The 20,530-nt window shown below is 38.2% G+C and overlaps 1 protein-coding gene across 7 annotated transcripts in view; it reads right to left on the bottom strand.

The window, feature by feature from the left end:
• Positions 1-20,477, bottom strand: part of SPART (spartin) — a 28,874-nt gene extending 8,397 nt beyond the window's left edge. Inside the window, exons 1-6 of one of the 7 annotated variants that reach the window (XM_036090989.2) lie at positions 20,341-20,477; positions 15,972-16,783; positions 11,048-11,245; positions 8,811-8,987; positions 5,285-5,408; positions 389-583 (exon numbers count right to left, since the gene is read on the bottom strand). In XM_036090989.2, the coding sequence (XP_035946882.1) occupies positions 389-583; positions 5,285-5,408; positions 8,811-8,987; positions 11,048-11,245; positions 15,972-16,781 (1,504 nt within the window). In that variant the 5' untranslated portion in view covers positions 16,782-16,783; positions 20,341-20,477. Of the gene's footprint in view, positions 1-388; positions 584-5,284; positions 5,409-8,810; positions 8,988-11,047; positions 11,246-15,971; positions 16,784-19,366; positions 19,618-19,985; positions 20,137-20,173; positions 20,196-20,303 lie in introns of those variants that run through there. The other 6 variants (XM_036090992.2, XM_078070448.1, XM_036090988.2 and 3 more) reach the window with 6 other exon arrangements.
• Between the last annotated feature and the right edge of the window lie 53 nt (positions 20,478-20,530).

The following is a 20,530-nucleotide window of genomic DNA, read 5'->3' as shown; positions in this document are numbered from 1 at the left end:
TAAGCAGTGAGCTGTCTCTAAAAGAATGTGTCATATTCAAGGATAGCAAATACATTCAGAGCCATTCCTTTTCAAATGCACAGACACTCCCCTGACACATCAAAATAACCCTTTAACCAATGTTTCTCAAAGTAATATGCAAATAACAATCACCTAGGGATCTTGTTTCTGAATCAGTAATGTGTACCAAGTACCTGAAATATTTCTAAGGCTCTCAGATAGGCTGATGTTGCTATAGATCCCACTATGAGTAGCAAGGTGATCCTGCTTTGTCTTAATCCTTTACTCTTAAGGTTAAACCATCTAAATGAACATTTAGATTAACCTGAATTGAGAGATCGTTTTTTAATTTAACTGAAAGAAGTAAAGTCCTCCAAAGTTACTTTACCCAGGAATTGACTGACTTTCGCTGCTCCTCCTGTAGCCTGCTTCGCTATATAAAGTCCCCTGGTCACAGCTGGACTAACTTCCACTGGTTTTTCTTCTGGTTGGATCCGTTCACGGAGTTTAGAAGCACCTTTCTGGATTGCTTTGCCGGTAAATTCAGCACCTTTGACCAAACCCCAGCTCACCCAGGAAGCACCTTTTTACAGGAAAATTTAAAAGTGCACAATATTAGAGCTGATCATACCTACAAACCCTTTAATAAATCAAAAGGAAAACAACCAAGGAATTTAATGTTCAGATCCCAAACATACCATAAACTTTGAAGCCAACTTTACAATTACAATTTTCTGCCTAGAATACACTTTTTCTAAATAAGTTCATCTTTCAGTACTTAGGTCACAGATCACTCAATAACATAGTTCTGTATTACCCTATGCTGCTACTACAACTTGTAGGTATCTTCTACATGTTACTTACCACATATTACTATCATTATGGACTAATTTTGGGTTTTGGTGCCAATAATACAGTATTTGGCTTAAGGACTCAGGTATCCTTGTTCTCGCCTTAGTCCAGGTACCACTTTTACTCTATGAAGTACTGAGGGGTTTAGACACAAATAATGCAAATTGGAAACCAATAAATCTAGATCTCAAACACCAAGGCAGAACTCTTGCTTGCTTGCTTTAAACAAAAGGCTAAGGCAGGGGGTCCTGTTCCTCCCTCAATCCCAAACCCAAATCCCATGATCTCAGCACCTTTTAGTTTATAACATAAACCTGAATGACAAAGACAGAAGAATACTCAAAAAATACACGAGAAGATCTAAGAAGAAAACTAGAAAGCCTAGATGGTTTAGCCATTTCTCATGACAGTAGTTCCCAGCCCTTTGCTTTGCTCAATGCTTCTTACAGCATGCATGAAAAATGAAACTGTCAAGAGAGGAAGCATGATAGCATAGACTTCTCTAGTGAAAAGGCCCTGTGCACACATAAGGAAAGGAGAAATGGGAAGGAGATGGGAAAAACAAGAAAAAGTACCAAGTAGAATAGTTTCCCCTAAGAGGAAGAATTAAGTGTTACCCTGCTCTGGAGAGCTTATAATTTTAAATATTTCCTTTTTGGCTATACCCTGAAAAAACAAGCTTTTAAAGCTAGACAAATAAAATACCTTAGTATATTCTCCAAAGGTCTGTGGCACGGTTTTTACGTAATTATCTTGGTCTATGAATGACTAGGCATCCAGTGATCATGTGAAAATCCTGTTTATTTAAAAATGCTAACAACTGGGGTGCCTGGGTGGCTCAGTTGTTAGGCGTCTGGTCATGATCCAGGGTCCTGGGATTGAGCCCCGCATCGGGCTCCCTGCTCAGCAAGAAGCCTGCTTCTCCCTCTCCTATTCCCCCTGCTTGTGTTCCCTCTCTCGCTGTCTCTCTCTCTCTGTCAAATAAATAAATAAAGTCTTCAAAAATAAATAAATAAGTAAAAATGCTAACAATGAAAAATAAAGTGCCAAGTGGTAACTGATTAGAAAAATTTTGTGGGGGGAAAAAAAAAGAAAAACTGTTGTGTTTCTCCTCCTGTTCTAGTCAACATGTCCACCTCTAGCTCAAACACTACCCCCACTGTCTGACCCGTGGGGGAGGACCAGGTCTCAAACCCAGACAAATACCTTCCAGCCAGAAGTTCCCATAACAATAAAGGGATTGAAGACCTCTATTAAAAATATACATTTGGGGTTTAGAGTTAACTTACAGGTTGAAAAGATTTAAGAAGTAAAGAGGCTGAACTTGAAGAAAGACTGAGAAATCATAAATGACAATGAAACAAAGGAAAGCTTAAATAGACTATACTCCTGCAATGAAACAAACAAGAGGGAGAGAGTCCATTGATGACTTAGAATAAATGGAAATTAGATAAATGAAAAGTCATAGGACTGATAAAGAGACATACTAGATGCAAATTATAAAGAAGCTATCACCATGACAGAGTGTATAATAGAGACAATACATTAAAACCTAAGATATTACAATAGAAGATCAGGAAATGTAATATTTTATTGGTAGCTATTAAGATCTTTTAAATGGCATGTTTAGTGCCAGATAGAGATTTATTCTATCCATATTTGTATTATATGCATCCATTTAATGCTGAGACAGAGCAGGCAATGAATGTTTCCGGAATAAATGAGAAGTTGCCAGATGACTTAAAATGATCTCACTCAAATCTAACCCAATGGGGGGCACTCTAATCAGTCTATTGTCACAGATCCTCTATCTCTTCCCAAATTAGCTTACTAAACTCTCCATCTAAAATGTTTGGCAGCTGCCTTCTTAAAAGTGTAATTCTAGCCTTCCAAGCCAATATTCCAAGCCAATATTCATCCCTGGCAAATTTTAAGCAGTTACTTCATGTTTTTCACCTTTTATATCCATGAAGCACAATACTGTAGCTTTTACTGATCTTTACTGATCTTCAGACACTGGACAGGAACCAATCACAGGTTAAAGTGAATAAGCTCAATTTAGATCCCTGATTACTTATCTTTGTATAGAGCCTGCATGAGTTGGTAGAAACAGTCTCTTGACAGATCAGATCATTTTCCCTGGAGTAAATCTTGGATATTTTCCACCACTTTCTTTGTTACTTGTACCTTAAGTATTTGGTGAGCTAGCTGGTTTTCATTCTACCTATTAAAAAGCACGTAAAGGGGGCGCCTGGGTGGCTCAGTCGTTGAGCATCTGCCTTCGGCTCAGGTCATGATCCCAGGGTCCTGGGATCGAGCCCCACATCGACTCCCTGCTCAGCGGGAGGCCTGCTTCTCCCTCTCCCACTCTCCCTGCCTGCGTTCCTTCTCTCGCTGTGTCCTTCTCTGTCAAATAAATAAATAAAATCTTTTAAAAAATAAAAAATAATAAAAAGCACGTAAAGAGATATGTACTCTGATTGGCAGTTAAATAATTTTAATGTAACCAACTATTAGGGCTATTGCTAGAACTGAGGAGATAAGATGAAAAGAAAAGAGTTACTAAAGTCAAGTAGTAAAGCAGGCCCCTAAGTGTTATCCTAAGTGTAGTTTTTGCTCATTTTCAAATGATGCACTGCTGAGAGTTTTTCTGAAACCTCTAAAGAGATCTGTCCCCAGGATTAGCTGATTCTAAGGATGCTCTCCCTCTCTGAATAGAACCAGTACGTGGAATCTGTGTGGTACCTAGAAGGCCTAAGATTTAGTGGCATACAATAGTTTCCAAAGGTAGCCAAACAGTATCACCTGTTCCACATGTTCTTTCAATATGACCTTGACATTCCTCCCACTAAGATGTGGGTAGGTCTGTCACATCCCCTTAAATCTGAGGTTTGTTATTTTCTTGTAATGAGTGATACTGGAAATTTCCAAGAATATGTTAAAAAGGGTATGTAGCTTCTGCCTGTTTGCTATATTATCCATGCGTGGAACCTTGAGTCACCATGTAGAAGCCCGACTAGCTTAAGGTTGCTAAGCTGTCAAACACAAGGAGACCATGTCTAGGCACTCTATTTGGCAGTCCTAGATTTTGAGCTCTTCCAACCCAGACACCAGATTTGTGAATGAAGGAGACTTCAGATGATTCCAGCCCCCAGCTACTGAGTCACTAGTCAGCCTCTGAGTCTTCCTAGCTGAGGTCCTGCCATCATGAAGCAGATACAAGCCATCCCTGTTGTGACCTTCTGGAATACCTGGCCCACAGTACTCCTAAGTATAAATAAATGTTTGTTGTTTTATACCAGTAAGTTTGGGATGGTTTGTTACACAGCAATAGTAAATAGAACAATCTTGAGCAGTATGAATTCAAAAAACTTAAGAAAATAACCTTTGAAATTAGTTATCTACATATGTGTGAATATAGGCAAGTTTTTTGAATGCTGACCTAATGGTCTAGCAATCTGTAAAGTTATGGGGCAGGGTAGTAAGAGTGATTTTTCTTTAGAACGTCTTTGAAAATCCTTTTCAAGGCTCAATTTTAACTGTTAAAATTATAACTGAAAAATTTGGCTTTGTCTTTTCTTATCTCTAGCAGCTCTCTGACATGGGCAAAATATGATGTTAGTTCCTAGTTAATTAATTTTCACTTATTTTAGTTTGTTGGTTTTTCATGTTGAAGGTTTCCTCTGCTTTAGACATCTTTATTATTTTAATGGGTTTTTAGTACAGTGATGGAAATCTGTACTGACAGTCTTTTAAATGACTGGTCAAGATCCCTTTATAGGGTCATGAATTTGGCTTACTAAAGAGTGACTGGCAATGTTTTCTAAAAACAAAACAGAAGGTCTAAATCTGAGAGCTATAACAGTTGAAAAGCTAAAATGTTAACCAATGAAAGTGGAAACACATATGTCAGTAATGATCATTCTGGTTTTAAAATAACTGATCTGATGCCCTTTCTAACCAGAATTAAATAGTAGGGCCTACATCCCATCCCAATAGCTAAGCTATAATCCTCAGGTCTCTTCATACCTCCATTGCAGTGTGGTTAGGAGTGCAACTTTGCTTCCAAAGATGGGAAGAGTATCTTATCATTTTTTTAGAGGAAGAGGAAGGGGGAGAAGGGGAGAAAAGAAAAGGATTAAAGGGGAATTACAAAGGGGAAAGGAAAATAATTTTATGTTCAGAGAGCTATCCTGAAAGTTTGGGGATTCCTGAAGCTTTTCACTATCAATTTTCCCAAAAGTGAAACAGAAAATAGGCATGAAGAACTTATACCTATATGATAATATGTAATGTTCTAAAAGACTAGTTCCTTCTGTGTTTAAGTATTTATAAAATGATCATTTAAAACCAAAATACAAAATACTAAGTATTCTCTTATGGATTCCAAAGGTTTCACATTATAGGGAAAAGATTAACATTACTGTAATACCTGACAAAATATTTTGAGCCACTTTCTCACTCCATTCAGGTAATTCCTTTGCTTTTTCTTCTGAAACTGGCTCATAGGGTACAATGTGACTCAGATTAACTTCTTCACTTGAAGTGTCTTTAACCTAGTAAAAATGTTTCAAAATGTAAAACAATAAAAAAACTTAGATGGGGAAAAATTATAAGCATTATGTAATAAAATATTAAGTCAACAAATACTAGATATAATTAATAAAAATCTCCAGCCAACATAGTTACCAGTACATTTTATAATATAAAGCAAAATACCACAACTGCCATAAAGCTTAAAACTGTACTGATCTTAAATAAGGTCCCCCTGGTAAGTAAGGCTTAAATACCAACATACCTCCAATACAGCATTTATCAAATCATATTTAAACTGATGTGACTATGAGTTCTTTCATAAACCTATCAACCCCTTGATGATAGTATGTGCATGATACTAAGATTTAAAAGATTTGTTAAATGACTCAATCATTAAGGAAGAATGTATCCAAATAAACTGGTTTTGACAGAAATCAAGTAAAAGCAAGTAAAAATATATAAGCACAGAAGAATCTGCTATTCCACCTAAATGGAAATGGGGACACAGATATACCTGTATTTTGCTAATTAAACAGCTGTTATGAGAACTAGGGCCAACACTTAAAATGTCAAAGCTAAATTTATTCATTCTAAGAACTTAACAGCAGGCTAACTCAGACCTCATAATACTATAAAGTTACTTGAAAATCAAACTTCCCAATAGAAACACGAAGAGAACTTCACTTAAAATAAAAAACAACACAAAAACTTCTATGGGGGGAGGGGAAGCCATTCATAATTAAAACCCAAAGACAAACTGAACATAATATTAGCAACTTCTATCTTTAATAATGAGCCAATGTCCTAATATATAAAGAGCCCCTGGAAATTGAGAAGAAAAAGACTAGCGACCCAGTAATAAAAAATGGACAAAGGACAAGAAAAGACATCACACAGGAAACAAAATTCAAGGAACCCTTAAGCAGATACACAACAGCACTCATAATAAAATCAATGCAAATTAAGATATTCCAATACATCATTTCTCATCTATCAGACTGCCAAAATGCAGAAAGGCTGTTCACCCACTTTGTGGACTAAGCTATGAAGAAATAGGTCTACAATGCTGGTGGGAGTGTTAAAGAGTATAGTCCTTAGGGAGGGCAACTTAACAAAATCTATCAAAATTACAAAAAAGCATTTATTTACTGATTCAGTAACCCCACTTCTAAGAATTTATCTGATGAATTACCTGCAAATGTATATCCATCCAAATGGAGCAGCTACAAAGCTACTCACTGAAGCACTGGTTTCTAACAGCAAAAGCCTAGAATCATCCAAATACTCAATAATAGATTGGTTAAAGGAAACTATCATAAATCCATACAATGAAATACAAAGTAGCTATAAAAAGAATTGAGAGGGTTCTCCATTTATTAACATTGAAAGATCCCTGGAATTTATTATCAAATAAAAAAAAATACAGGACACTCTATGATGTTAATTTTTGTATAAGAATGGGAGAGAAATCTGTTCTTATTTGCTTTTACCTGCCTCAAGAAACCTAGGGAAGAAACACAAGATCTTGATAAAAAGTGATTACCTACTGTGGCAGGGAAAATGGTATGGACACAGGTGGGAATAAAGTTTTTCAATGTATATACCTGTTTATATAATTTGATTTTTTTAGTTAACAAATTAAATTTTTTAAAAAAGGAAGTTTTAAATGATGTGAAAAATTTCCAAACATATTACGTAAAAAAGAAAGGAGCAAAACAGTATGTCTCCCATGCTTCCATTTGTATTATGTGAATGTGTGCATATACGTGTATATTCACACACAAAATAAATGTGTATGTATATATGTTTGAATATATCTGCAAGGATAAGAATCTAGCAATAATGTATCTGGAGCAGGGAGCTAGGTGGCTGAGGGATAGGAATGGGAGGCAGACTTACTTTTCACTAAGTATCTTTTGTATCTTTTAGATTTGCTTTTTGTATATTAACTTAAAAATTTTTTAATAAATATATTTCTTGGAACCATCCTGGACTCCCAATGTCCTCCATAAAGCTGGTCTAAGACGTTCTACACAATCCACAAATAAATGTAGAATATTCAAGGGGTACTTGGGTGGCTTAGTTGGTTAAGTGTCTGCCTTCAGCTCAGGTCATGATCCTAGGGTCCTGGGGTCTAGCCCCATGTCGGGCTCCCTGCTTGGCAGGAGTCTGCTTCTCCTTCTCCCTCTGCCCCCACCCTGCTTGTGCTCTCTCTCTCTAATAAATACAATCTTTAAAAAAAAATTTTAAATGTAGAATATTCAAGTGGTATCAATTAATTCTTCTAAGATAATTATTGAGCACTTACAATATGGAATACAACAACAAACAATACAAAACTGTAATTCAATACTCACACGGTGCTATTTTCTTTCTTCATATATTTGCTTATATTACTACTTCTGCCTAGAATCCCCTTCAATCTGCTATATGTATGGCCAACTTTTGTTTCACCTTCAGGACTCATTTTAGCCATAATGCCCTCTCAGAAGCCTTCCTTACTGCTTCCCACACCACCATAGGCTCATACTTATTGATGAGGCTAGGTTGTACATTAGATGGTGCAATCTAGCTTACTATATAACCTATGTACCTTCATCTAATGATCACACTGGCTAGAAATGCTCTTTGCTAATCTGTCCTCCCCACTAGACAATAAATTTCTTGAGATAAGAAATTTAACTTTTCCACTATGCTCCCCATTCTTGCACTAAATACTTACTGAACTTACTACCACTCGGAGCATATCACATACTCAGGATCTAAGAAATAAAAAACTACTAAACATATATGTTTTTAAAGATTTATTTATTAGAGAGTGAGTGCTCAAGTGTGGGGAGGAAGGGTTGACGCAGAGGGAGAGAGTCCCAAGCAGACTCTGTGCTGAGTGCGAAGCCGGATGTGGAGCTCAATCCCAGGACCCCAAGATCTAGACCTGAGCTGAAACCAAAAGTCAGATGTTCAACTGACTGTGCCACCAAGGCACCCTACTACTAAACATATTTTTAAAAAACTCTTTCTCTTTCCTGATGACCATCCATAAAGAAACAAGGGACTGAATAAAAATGGTAGCGTAAGGAAAAGCATATCTAGCCCCAAGATCCTGGTGTATAAAGGAAGGTAGAGAAAAACACAACACAAAACAAAAAGATATGCATTAATGCAAGTACAAAAATCTTTCCAGTACTTCAAAAAAAGCTATCCCCCAAAACACAGAATTTGTTCTAAAACAGTTTAAGTAACAAACACTGTAAAGAAAAATATTAAAGCTGATTCTAATTATTTTTGCCAGTGATCACTTTGTGACTCTGAAAGTTGCTCTGCTTTAGTAAACAGGGATAAGATCTTACAAATAATTGAAACTGGTGAAAGGTACCATTAGAATAGGACACATACACATACCTTATTGCTTTTTTACTTACTTTACTTACTTTTTTCCCCCTTTTTCCTTTATGACGCACGTCCTTATTGTCTTGGTCCAATGAAGGACCCAACTGTCTCACATCAGTGCCACTGGCTTCCTTCAGTTGGTCAGAGGAGCATCTAGCTCTTCCAGGGATTTGGAATTCATTTTTTCCTTCTGCCCGGTTCCAGTTGGCCTAGGGGGTAGACTAAACCTTAGATCAAACTTGAACTTTCTCTAAGCTATGCTCTAATAATGTGCTTGTTCAAACACTGATGTTTTTGAGAGTCTATAAATACAACCACTTTTGCTTGTCTTTCCTCTATACTTTTGTTTTATCTCATCACCAAACCTCAACCTCTTGAGTTCTTTAGTTCACAGCATACTAAACCAAATTTCTAAAGATAAAGCATAAAAGATAAACTTACAGAAGCTGTTAGTGTAAGTTATCATTAAGTCAGATGTAGCTACATTTCAATTTAATTAAATAACAAATGGTAAGTTTTGGGAAATGTGTAAAACTAAATGAGTTTAAAGGCAATGAACAAAACTCACGTCCAGCTTAACCACTCTGCATTATTGGAAGACTGATTTTGTTTTCTGTTTGTTTTTGCACTTAATACTGAAGGTATTCTGCTCGCATATACTTTGCTGAATGAATACTTAAGAGTAAAGACAAGTCAAAATTATAGCTAGTAACTAACTTTTGTTTACAGTTGGGAGTTCTGGGACAACAGAGCAAACTAAAAACGATGCACAACCAAAAAGTGAACATATAAAAGTTGGTTTAATTTTTCCTAAAGCCCAGTAATATAGGTCCAATGAATGTAGGGGTGAAGGGAGAAACTGCTCCATGATAGGTCTGAAATAATTAAGAATGTCACTTCATTCAGCTAGTAAACAGCAAAGCTAAGACTTGAACTCTTATCCATTTGACCATGTTTCTGCCTTTGTCAACTACTCTCCATGAGCACACTGGGGCTACACACACTTCTGTAAGGGTACATGTTTTGTTACCATAGCTTAAATGTTTAGCATTGGTCATGCTAAAGTATATGTTGATCACCAGATCACTGTCATACATGGTTCATACAACCTAAAGCTATAGAGGACTCTGACCTCTTGCTTAGCTAGTCTGCTCCTGTCACCTGTGATCTTTTCGATATAGGTAAGGAATGAAAGTGTATTCTACTTCCTGAGAAAACAGGAACAGAGCTTTTAAGACTGAACTCAAAGGAAACTATTTTGTAAAACATTCCCTGATATCCTTTCTGAACTGTGTGTATACTTTTATTTCATCACTTATCATCATCCTGTGCCTGAGAATAGGAGCTGTTAAATAGTATCTTTATAGTCAGTCTCTTGTTCTGTCTTCCCACACATCATTTAACACACCTAGTTAAATAATGGATTTTAAATATACACTGACTGAAGTAGAGAATAAAAGAGTAAACTATCATGCTGTCAATCTCCTTCAACTTCAGAAAACTGTCAATATTCACAATCAAAAATATTCCCCCCCACCTTGTCCTACATCAGGATGGGCAAGAACACCTGAAGAACACCTCTCCTTAATACTCTATATTTTAACTCCTATGACAGATCAACACGTGGGCAAAAAAAAAACAGGCTTAGTAAGGCAATTTCATAGGATGACAGACCATATTTTAAATTGTACTTTATTTTCTCTTTATTTAGCTTTATTTATCATGAGAAAAAAAGACAATTCCCTCAACTAAGACATGTTTCTTCCTCAAAATGCCAATCATGTCCCTAAAATGTCCAACATAACCCATCCACTAATGCCAAAATTGCCTTTACTTCACCATTTAGTCCCATTGGGCTATTTTTCCAACTGAGCAGGAAGGCTGTGGTGATAACAATTCACAGAACATTACTATTTGCCAGCACTGATATAAGATAGTTAATGTATTAACCTTTAATCTTCACCACAGCCCAATGAAGTAGATATTATTCCCATTTTATGATAAAGAAACTAAAAAGAAGATCAATAACTTGAGTAAAACAGCTATTAAGTGCAAGAGTTCAAATTCAAATCCAGGTAATTTGACCCCAGAGCCCACGATCTTAATCACTATTTACGCCCAATTTCCAGCTAGTATTTGTGAACACACAGCAAATTATACATTCTCAGTTTTCTAACTCTGATCATATTAGACCCTATTACAATTTCTTTAAAAGTGTAAATGCTTACGTTAAAGTAGATTTCATCCTAAAGATGATCACACAAGTTACCTGAAGCCGAAGGTCAGACATCTGTCTTAATAAATCCTCAAAGAGTTCTCTATCATCTTCTGGTAATTCAGAAGACAAGACAACCCCCACAAAGCATCCTGACGCTTGTAACATGGTATCAGGAAACATGTAGGCTCCCACAGTACATTTAAGAACTGGAGATCTATCAGGAACTAGAGGATACAACCAGTCACAAACCTGAAAGGATTAGTTAGGAAAAAAAAAAAAAAATCAATGAATAGAACTAGGTTCTCACTGGTTTTAGAATTGTTATACCACAAAATAAACATTTCAAAATTCTAAATGCATTTTACATGGCTTTACAGAATCATTAGCATCAACAAATCCCCACTAAAAATTAGGCATTTGCTAGTCTAATCTTTGTATATATATCACCCACAAGAACTGTCCTGAAAATGTTATTGCTCCACTAACTATATAGTCTTCAAATTAGTGGCCTTAGATAGCCCACAAATAACCAATGAGTTAGTTTTAAATAAATAACAAAGTAAATTAAGACTTTCTTTATAATTCAAATTAGATATGCTTTAGTGGAAATAAAATCAAACCGTTTTCAAGTACATGTATTTACTGATTTAATCTTCACAATTCCGTGAAGTTAGATATTGTCATTTTACATATAAGAAAGAGGCACAGAGAGGTTAATTAAGTTGCTCAGAGTCTGTGAAAAAAGTGCAGCTAGGATTTAGACACAAGTAATCTGGCACCAGAGAAGCCAAACAATTCCTTTAATTAGAAACACAGCATTCGGGGCGCCTGGGTGGCTCAGTCATTAAGTGTCTGCCTTCGGCTCAGGTCATGATCCCAGGGTCCTGGGATCGAGCCCCACATCGGGCGGGCTCCCTGCTCCGCAGGGAAGCCTGCTTCTCCCTCTCCCACTCCCCCTGTTTGTGTTTCCTCTCTCACTGTGTCTCTCTCTGTCAAATAAATAAAATCTTAAAAAAAAAAAAAAAAGAAACACAGCATTCACAGGGGCATTTGGGTGGCTGAGTTGGCTAAACACCTGACTTGATTTTGGCTCAGGTCATGATCTCGGGGTCATGAGATAAAACGGAGTCTGCTTTGAGATTCTCTCTCTCCTCTCCCTCTGCCCCTCCCCCCAGAGTACGCTCTCTTAATAATAAAATCTTATTAAAAAAAAAAAAACCCAGCATTCACAATGCTGCTTAATTTTTTTTTTTTACTAAGTCTGAAAACCTGACATGACATAGCTAGAATAGAACATTATGTTTATGGATTTACCATCTACTATTAACTTCAATCAAAACAACACAAAGCTGCCCTGCAATATCATCAGATTGTCCACACACTAAGACTTAAGCTCACTTTCTGGAGATATAAATTCATAAGAGACTAAGTTTAAATCATAATATCCAAATGTATTCATTTCCATTGAGATTACATTCTTTGAGCAAGAAGAGTATTTTTTTTTCAAGATTTTATTTATTTATTTGACAGAGAAAGACACAGCAAGAGAGGGAACACAAGCAGGGGGAGTGAGAGAGGGAGAAGCAGGCTTCCCACTGAGCAGGGAGCCCGATGTGGGGCTCAATCCCAGAACCCTGGGATCATGACCTGAGCTGAAGGCAGACGCATAACAACTGAGCCACCCAGGCGCCCAAGAAGAATATTCTAATTGTGCTGCTCATCCAGGACACACTGTTTTCCTAATTATTAAGAAACTTGGGAAAACAATCTATTATCAAAATATTGTGCAAATGAGTCAAAGAGCATGAAAGATTTCATATAAAAAATGGAATATTCTGGTACACTGCCATCATCTCTGACCAACAGAATATAAACCTAAAAGGATCAGAGTATCCAAGTCTGATTCTTTCTTGGAAAATCCTTAACAAACCTTTTCAAATTCTTCTTTTATAGATTCTCTTTTTTAGTCATCTCAAATGCCACTCTCCACCTTTTATAAGTCAAACTTTAGAGAAGTCATAATAAAACTGATTACTGTGTCTTCCAAATTACGATATATTACCATGAGTGGTATATGAAATGACCTTAAGTAATATACCAGATTATTTAAATTTGAATAGTAATGTATTTCAATGTATTAGGAAAAAATACATCTGTCCCTCAATTTCACAGTTGTTACTGGTTGGGATGATAAAATTAACAAATGAGACATCTATCTATCTACCTACCTATTTATTTATTTAAGAGAGGGGAGGTAGGGCAGAGGGAGAGGGAAAATCTTGACCCTGAGATCATGACCTGAGCTGAAATCAAGAATTGGACACTTAACCGACTAAGCCATCCAGGAACCCAACAATGAGACATTTATTTATTTTTTTTTTTTTTAAAGATTTTATTTATTTATTTGACAGAGACAGAGATAGCGAGCGCAGGAACACAAGCAGCGGGAGTGGGAGAGGGAGAGCAGGCTTCCTGCCGAGGAGGGAGCCCGATGTGGGACTCGATCCCAGGACCCTGGGATCATGACCTGAGCTGAAGGCAGACGCTTAACGACTGAGCCACCCAGGCACCCAACAATGAGACATTTAAATTGAAATATTAAGAAAGTAATAATAGCAGAAGTATGAAACTGACAAAAAAAAGTTGCAAAGGTTGTACTTAAATAAAATTTGGAAAGTTTTCTTTTATTGTCATGATTTCTCTAAGACTACATTCTGGACACCTTGATTGAACTGGAGTATCTCCAAATCTTCTGAAATGAAACTTTATAGACCTTTCTCAGGGTAGATCACTACAGACTGGAAGGCTTATCCACCACAGGCTTATTTCTCCCAGATTCACTTTCAGAAAGAAACCTTATGTCTAAGTTCTAATGAACTGACTACAAATTTAATAGGTTTAAAAAGGTTATTAAACTAAAACCTAGAGAAAAATAGTTTTTAGAAACCCTAGAATTCTATGCCTGCCTACTTATGACCAAATGAATTTCTAATTTCATGAACAGACCTACAGTGAGTTTTGCAATATAAGAAGTTATATTTAAAAAAAATTATATTTAACTTCTAACACTCAGTTGATTTAGTGTTTGTTTTTCAGAACAGAGACATTCAGTAAACACATGTTAACTGCCTTTTAGGTCACTGTTACAAATATCTGAATACATGCAAATGAGAGCCCCTTCAAGAGACTCAAATTAAACTTTGGGTGAAATTTTACTTATTATTTACAACCAAAAATAGGAGATACTAGAAAGATTAAAAACACTTTATTTAAAGCACTCAAACAGGATAAACTTTTACTACAGAACAAATCATTTTATTGGTTGAGCTCACGTAACCAAATAGAGTGTTTCTGATATTCATTTCCCATATCTCCAGTAGCCTGAGCCCCAAAGGTTTATTTTTTATTGTTTTTTTATTGTATGTATGTATGTATGTATTTATTTATAGGGTTTTTTTTGGGCGGGGGACAGAGGGAGAAGGAGAGAGAGAATCTTAAGCAGGCTCCATGCCCAACATGGAGCCTTGCTTGATATCACAACCCTGAGATCGTGACCTGCGCTGAAATCAAGAGTCTGACAACTAACTGAGCCATCCAGGCACCCCCCTCTCCCCAAAGGTTTTAAATTCCACTGTTACAACATAGCTCTATTACCAGGTCACCAGAAAGTATTACAGCTTTAATCAGCCTCTTCACAATCCCAATCAATATGCCTACTCTTTCTATCTCAAGGATTCTTTCTTAAAATAACCTACGGGATACAAAATATTCTCCCTATCCAATAATGAAGTATTTTTTTTCAGCAATGCCCCCAAATAACTCCTTCATACACACTTAGTAGGTCTCCAACTACCTTTAAACAACTTTCAAGTTGATTCCATGTAAAAGCTGCATAAGAATTAAAAGTGGAGTATACCAAAAGACAAAATCAATCTAGGTAACTAGTGCTGTAACTAAACCAACTGCATCATCTGGACTCTGGACAAAAAGACCTGCTTTGTTCAAATAGTCATCTTCCTTACATGCATGCAAACTTCTCTGTTATACCCAGTGTAAATGGAGTCCTCATTTCTAGAACCCAACTCCCTATACTGACGTCCAATCTTTTAAAAACAGATTTTTATTACAACATCACCTTCAAATATTGCCTTTAGAATATTTCATTAATTCCACAGCAGTGCCCTAACAACACCAGTTGTTATTTAGCACCAGTCTTTACTCTTGGACCAAGGGCATTTCCGATAAATTTATCTGCTTGGAATGTTAGAAATGCATCTTAAATTATCATCACAATCTCTACTTCTATACCAAAGTTTCTTAACCTCTGCATGACTAGCATTTTGGGTTAGATAATATTGATTGATGAAGTGATCCTGTTTAGAAGTTTAGCAGTCCCCCCCCCCCCCTGCCCCGGCCTCTACCTACTATATGCCAGTAGCAGTAGCACAACCCACCCCCCAGCTGTGACAACCAAAATGTCTCCAGACATTGTCAAAATGTCCTTGGGTTGGAGAGTGGGGGGGATCATCCCTGGTTGAGAACCACTGTTCTACATACTGGGCTGGGTCTAGCCCAGATCAACCCCTCAGATGGGGCTTGACAACATTTGTGGAAATTTACAGTAACACATCCACATGAGTTACATAAATCCCTTTTGAAATTGAAGTTACTAGGTTTCTTCTTCAATAAAGAATTAAAATTTTAAGGATGAACGCTCCGATGCCCCTCAGATCTTGTCATCACAATTTTAATACTAACACAGAGTTTTGAAAAAAATAAAACAAAACAGTATTTTGTATCTTTAAAAAAAGAATCTATTAAACACATAGATATTTAAGGCTTATAAATTTCACAGAATATATTAATAAGGAACTAGAATGATCTTTTTGCACTTACTGTCCTGGACATACTGACAAACAAAAATGATGTATTCTATACATATTTCAAATTATGTTTACATTTTTCTTTGGCTTACCTGAAGAAACCCAGGAGGACGGTTTAGAACAGTATCAAGAGAATTATCCAAGAACCTCACAATTCGAAGGTACCCTGGATATGAAGGTGCACTAACCTCCCCTGCAGGATTTACAAAAAAAATCTGTACTCCGTTTGGTATCAAAATCAACTCATCTGCATCTAGCCCTAAGGTCTCAAGAGGGGGTGGCTGAGAATGATTCCTATAAAAGTCTTCTCCAACTGATGAAAATTCCCCAGATTCTGTTCCATAGGATACAGTGTAATGACCCTCAGCAGCCTGAGGAGTATAAGCAGGAGGTGCTTCTGCTGGATGACTCTGAGATGGTAAGGATAAAGAACTAGGTGCAGGAACCAACCCTGTACTTGTCGTTGAAGTGTTTCCATTTACTTCAGTGTGCTGAGGAGGTGAACTAAAGGACTGAGGCTCTGGTGACTTTTCAGGCATGTCTTTAGGTGGAAATTCTGGATATAACTTGGGCACCTCCTGAAGATCATTCCGTAGAGAAGTGGCAAGACCCTTCTCCAGAATTTCCAACCTGGCACGTACATTCTGTAGTGTTTCTTTCATTTTCTGTTGCATCTGCCTAGCAGATTCCCACCCAGCACCTGTGTGTTCAGGCTCTGTCGATGATATGCTGATTCCTCTGAGCAGGTGTCCTATTCCTTGCTTATAGTAGTTCTTTGCTTCTTCCTTCTGACCTAATTCATCTGTATTCAGTCCCTTATTAACAAATAAAAAGGCCTTCTTGTATGCTTCCTTGATGATCTTAATTTCAGCAGGCTCTCCATTTTGTGGCTCTTGCTCCATTTCTGCCAAACAGAAAATATTATCTTTAATTACCTAATTTAACTATTTGTTTACTGAATTATTATCAATTTCCCCTACCTAAATATATTTCAACAAGACAGGAGCCTTGCTGGTCTGTCTTGTTCACTATTGTATTTTCTAACCCTATTATTAGATCTGACATAGAGAATACACTCAATATGTATTTGCTGAATAGATAAATAATGCTCTTGTTCCTAAATATCATTTTAATTAAAAACAGAAGAGAACAAGTCAGAATATATCTATTGAATAATTTTCTTGTTACAGTTTCTTATAATAAATAAATGTTTCCTACCATGTATCTAATGTTGGAACCAAAGAGCCTCATTCTAAAATTCATTATAATATAAATCCAGATTATATCCAGCTAATTAAAAATGAGGTTGAAGGGTGCCTGGGTGGCTCTCTCAGTTAACCATCCGACTCTTGATTTCAGCTCAGGTCATGATCTCAGGGTCGTGAGATTAAGCCCTGAATCAGGCTCTGCGCTGAGCAAGGAGTCTGCTTTGGATTCTCTCTTCCTCTCTCTCTGCCCCTCCTGCTCATGCCCACACTCTCTCTCAAATAAATAAACAAATCTTAAAAAAAAAATGAGGTTGAATCACTGGAGAGGACAGAAATGAGAAAAAATTATCTGGATGAAGCTTTAAAGTTACCCAACTCCACTTAAAGGGGGGCAGGTTACTCACATAGAGTTAGCTCTGTTCCCTCCCAAAACTCCATTAGAATAACTCTAGCAAGATTAAAAAGGCATAACCTCTTATTCTTGTTAATGAGAAAAAAACATGAACAGGTACTTCACAAAAGAGGATCTTTAAATGGCACATGAAAAGGTGTTCAACACCTGATCTTGTATATACCTACATTTCAAAGCTTATGTTACATAGTGTGCTGAAAGATTTCCTGAAATAATGTGTCACTGGAGGAAATGGGCTGCCTACTGAAAAGGAAAGTGTGTGTAGGGGTGCTGGGGGAGTGGTGATGGTGGTATAATTCCATGGGTCAGTTGCTGAATAGTATTTCTTAATGGCATCTCCACCTTGGGAGAGAAAAAAAGTTTAGCAGGGGAAAAAACCTGGAAATCAGGTGAAATGTAGTTGGGAATTTCTGCACAGAAAGTAAAAGTCTGTACTAAAATACTGTATTTTTAATTTGGGATTTATTCCAGGATTTGATATATTCTCAGCAGTCTCTGAGAAAATGCATTTCACAGGGGTAAGAACTGCAAAATAGTACTTTAAAAAACAAAAAATAAAAAAATATAAATAATACCTATCATACCCCTAATCACAGTTAAGACCTTATCAAGTGGCTTGAAAAGACAAAAACCATTATTACATGATTCCACATACTTTAATTTTTATTCTTAAAATTTCTTTTAAAGATCAAGAGGCACCTGAGTCGTTCAGTCAGTTAAGCGTCTGCCTTCAGCTCAGGTCATGATCCTGGGGTCCTGGGACCGAGCAGCATCAGGCTCTCTGCTCAGCAGGGAGCTTGCTTCTCCCTCTCCTCTCTCTCCCAACTTCTGCCCTCTCTCTTTCTCTCAAATAAATAAAATCTTTAAAAAAGAAAAAAAATAAAGATTGATTTTATTTATTTAAGGTGGGGAGGGGCACAGGGAGAGGGAGAGAGAGTCTAAAGGAGACTCCAGCTGGGCACGGAGCTGGAGGCCAGGCTCTATCTCACCACCCGAGCCGAAACCAAGAGTTGGCAGCTTAACCAACTGTGCCACCCAGGCGCCCCTCACATACTTTCATTTTTAAAGTTGAGAACAGGAAGTTTTGGAATGTCAATCTATAGTATTAAATAAAACAGTACCCACACCAGTATAATCGTCTTAAATCCCTACCCAAACCCTGGTTCCAGACACAAATAGCGCATTTATTTTTTGACACGTTCTAATAAAAGAAGTAAAACGTGTTTGTTTCAGACATAACTATGAGTGCGTGTGCATATGTGTAAGCTTTAAAAAAAATCTCAGGAGAAAAGGTAAAATTCTGAATCAAACACCTGACAACTTAGTTCAATCCCATAAACCCTAAAAGCAGTAACAATCAAGCTAAGGTCAACATCACAAGTAGTCTCTAACACAAAAAGTGCTCTAATGCCTGCCCACCTGGCCCTTTACAAAAAAAGACGGAACTTTTTCAAATACTTGTATGCAACTCCCTGCAATAGCATCCCACCCATTCTTGTCAGGGGAACTACACATACGGCGTTTCAGAAAGCCCACAGGTGAGAAAGAACCAACATAAAACCTTCCTGTTTCAAACAGGTTTCCTATAAAGTCACCAAATGGGGTCTGTTATTGCAAAGGAGAGCAATAAAAAAGTAGCTCCGTTCGTAACTGGGGACATTCTTACATTCCCGTTTTCTTGGTTTTGCCTTTGGAAATTTCAAAGAAAACTTGTTGAATTCTTAAATATTTAAACCAGTATTTCAGAAGCAGCAACAATCTTGAACGCAAATCCATTAAATTAAAATGCAATTAAGTAAATTTCGAGGATCCTTAAGTGAAAGAGTAAAACAATTCATTAGTTAGTGGGAAAATGGGCCAACCCTACCGTAACGCAATAATGCCGTGTCACGAAACTGCACATTCCAAGAGCAACTTTTTCCAGACATAGAAATTAGGTCGGAGAGAGCCTCTGCGATGCTCGATCCCTAATGAACATGAACAAATCTATTCGAAAAAGCAAAATCCGTGCGCTATCCATTCCCAATACAATTGCTATTGGTTGCTGACATTTTGTAAAGACTATGGAACTTTCACGAAGCTGTAAGGGCGCAAAACCACAGCCATTTTCGAAGCCAAGTAAACATCGCGTATGAGGCAGCAAGAATGGTCAACAGGGATGTTCCAAGTGCACGATCAAAGGGGTGGGAGTGGGAGGCAGCGTCAGCCAGTAAATGGGAGTGAAGGGCGTAGGGAGCGCGGAGCTCGAAGGTTAGGTTCCATAAATATAAAATGGGGGCTAAGAGAACAACTTCTCAAACTATTCTCTCTAAATTGCTTCCTTCAACGAAAGTTTCATGTCTGATACTTGGATGAGGGCTCCGGGCCTTCTCTGCCCTGCCCCTCCCCCGGCCCCGCCAGGCGCTCACGCGACCCGCCCGCCTCCGGGTCGGGGGGGTGGGAGCCCGCGCCAAGGACAAATCCTTCCCCGCCGGCCGCCGCCCCACCTGTGCCTTCCAGACCTCGGGCGCTTCAGCGCCACTTCAAGAGTTCCCCGCCCGGCTGCCGGCTGCCGGCTGCCGCAGCCCAGCGACCTGCTCCCTCAGACGCCGCGCCACTCCGAAGCGCTAGGCCGAGACCGTTCCCGAGGTTCTCAGCGCCTCGCACGCGCGCGCGACCCGACGCTGGGACTCACAAAGCATTCCAAGTCGCGCGCTCCAGAGCGCGCCACGTCTCGCGGCCGCGCCGCCCGGCCCGCCAGTCCTCGCTCCCGCGGCAGGAACCAGCAGGTCGGATTTCGCCTGACGCCCACTCGAGTGGCTTACCCTCCGCCGGCCCAACCTAAGTCCTTCCCACGCTGACCTTCTAAATGGTGTGTGAGGAGACGTCAGCCAGCTTCGTATCCTGGAGTCAAGGTGAAACTCTGTGAGGAGAAAAGGACGAGGGCGGAAGGCTCCCAGAGAATCACGTGAACCAGCCGCTCAACGCAGACCCCCAACCCTGGTCTTCGCGGCCACGTCGTCAGCCCCCGCGCTTGCGCAATATCTTTCTC

Source organism: Halichoerus grypus, chromosome 4 (assembly GCF_964656455.1).
Source record: "Halichoerus grypus chromosome 4, mHalGry1.hap1.1, whole genome shotgun sequence".
In the NCBI taxonomy this organism is placed as follows: domain Eukaryota; kingdom Metazoa; phylum Chordata; class Mammalia; order Carnivora; family Phocidae; genus Halichoerus; species Halichoerus grypus.
Note: the sequence above shows the minus strand (reverse complement) of the source record. Positions and strands in the feature narration are given on the sequence as shown.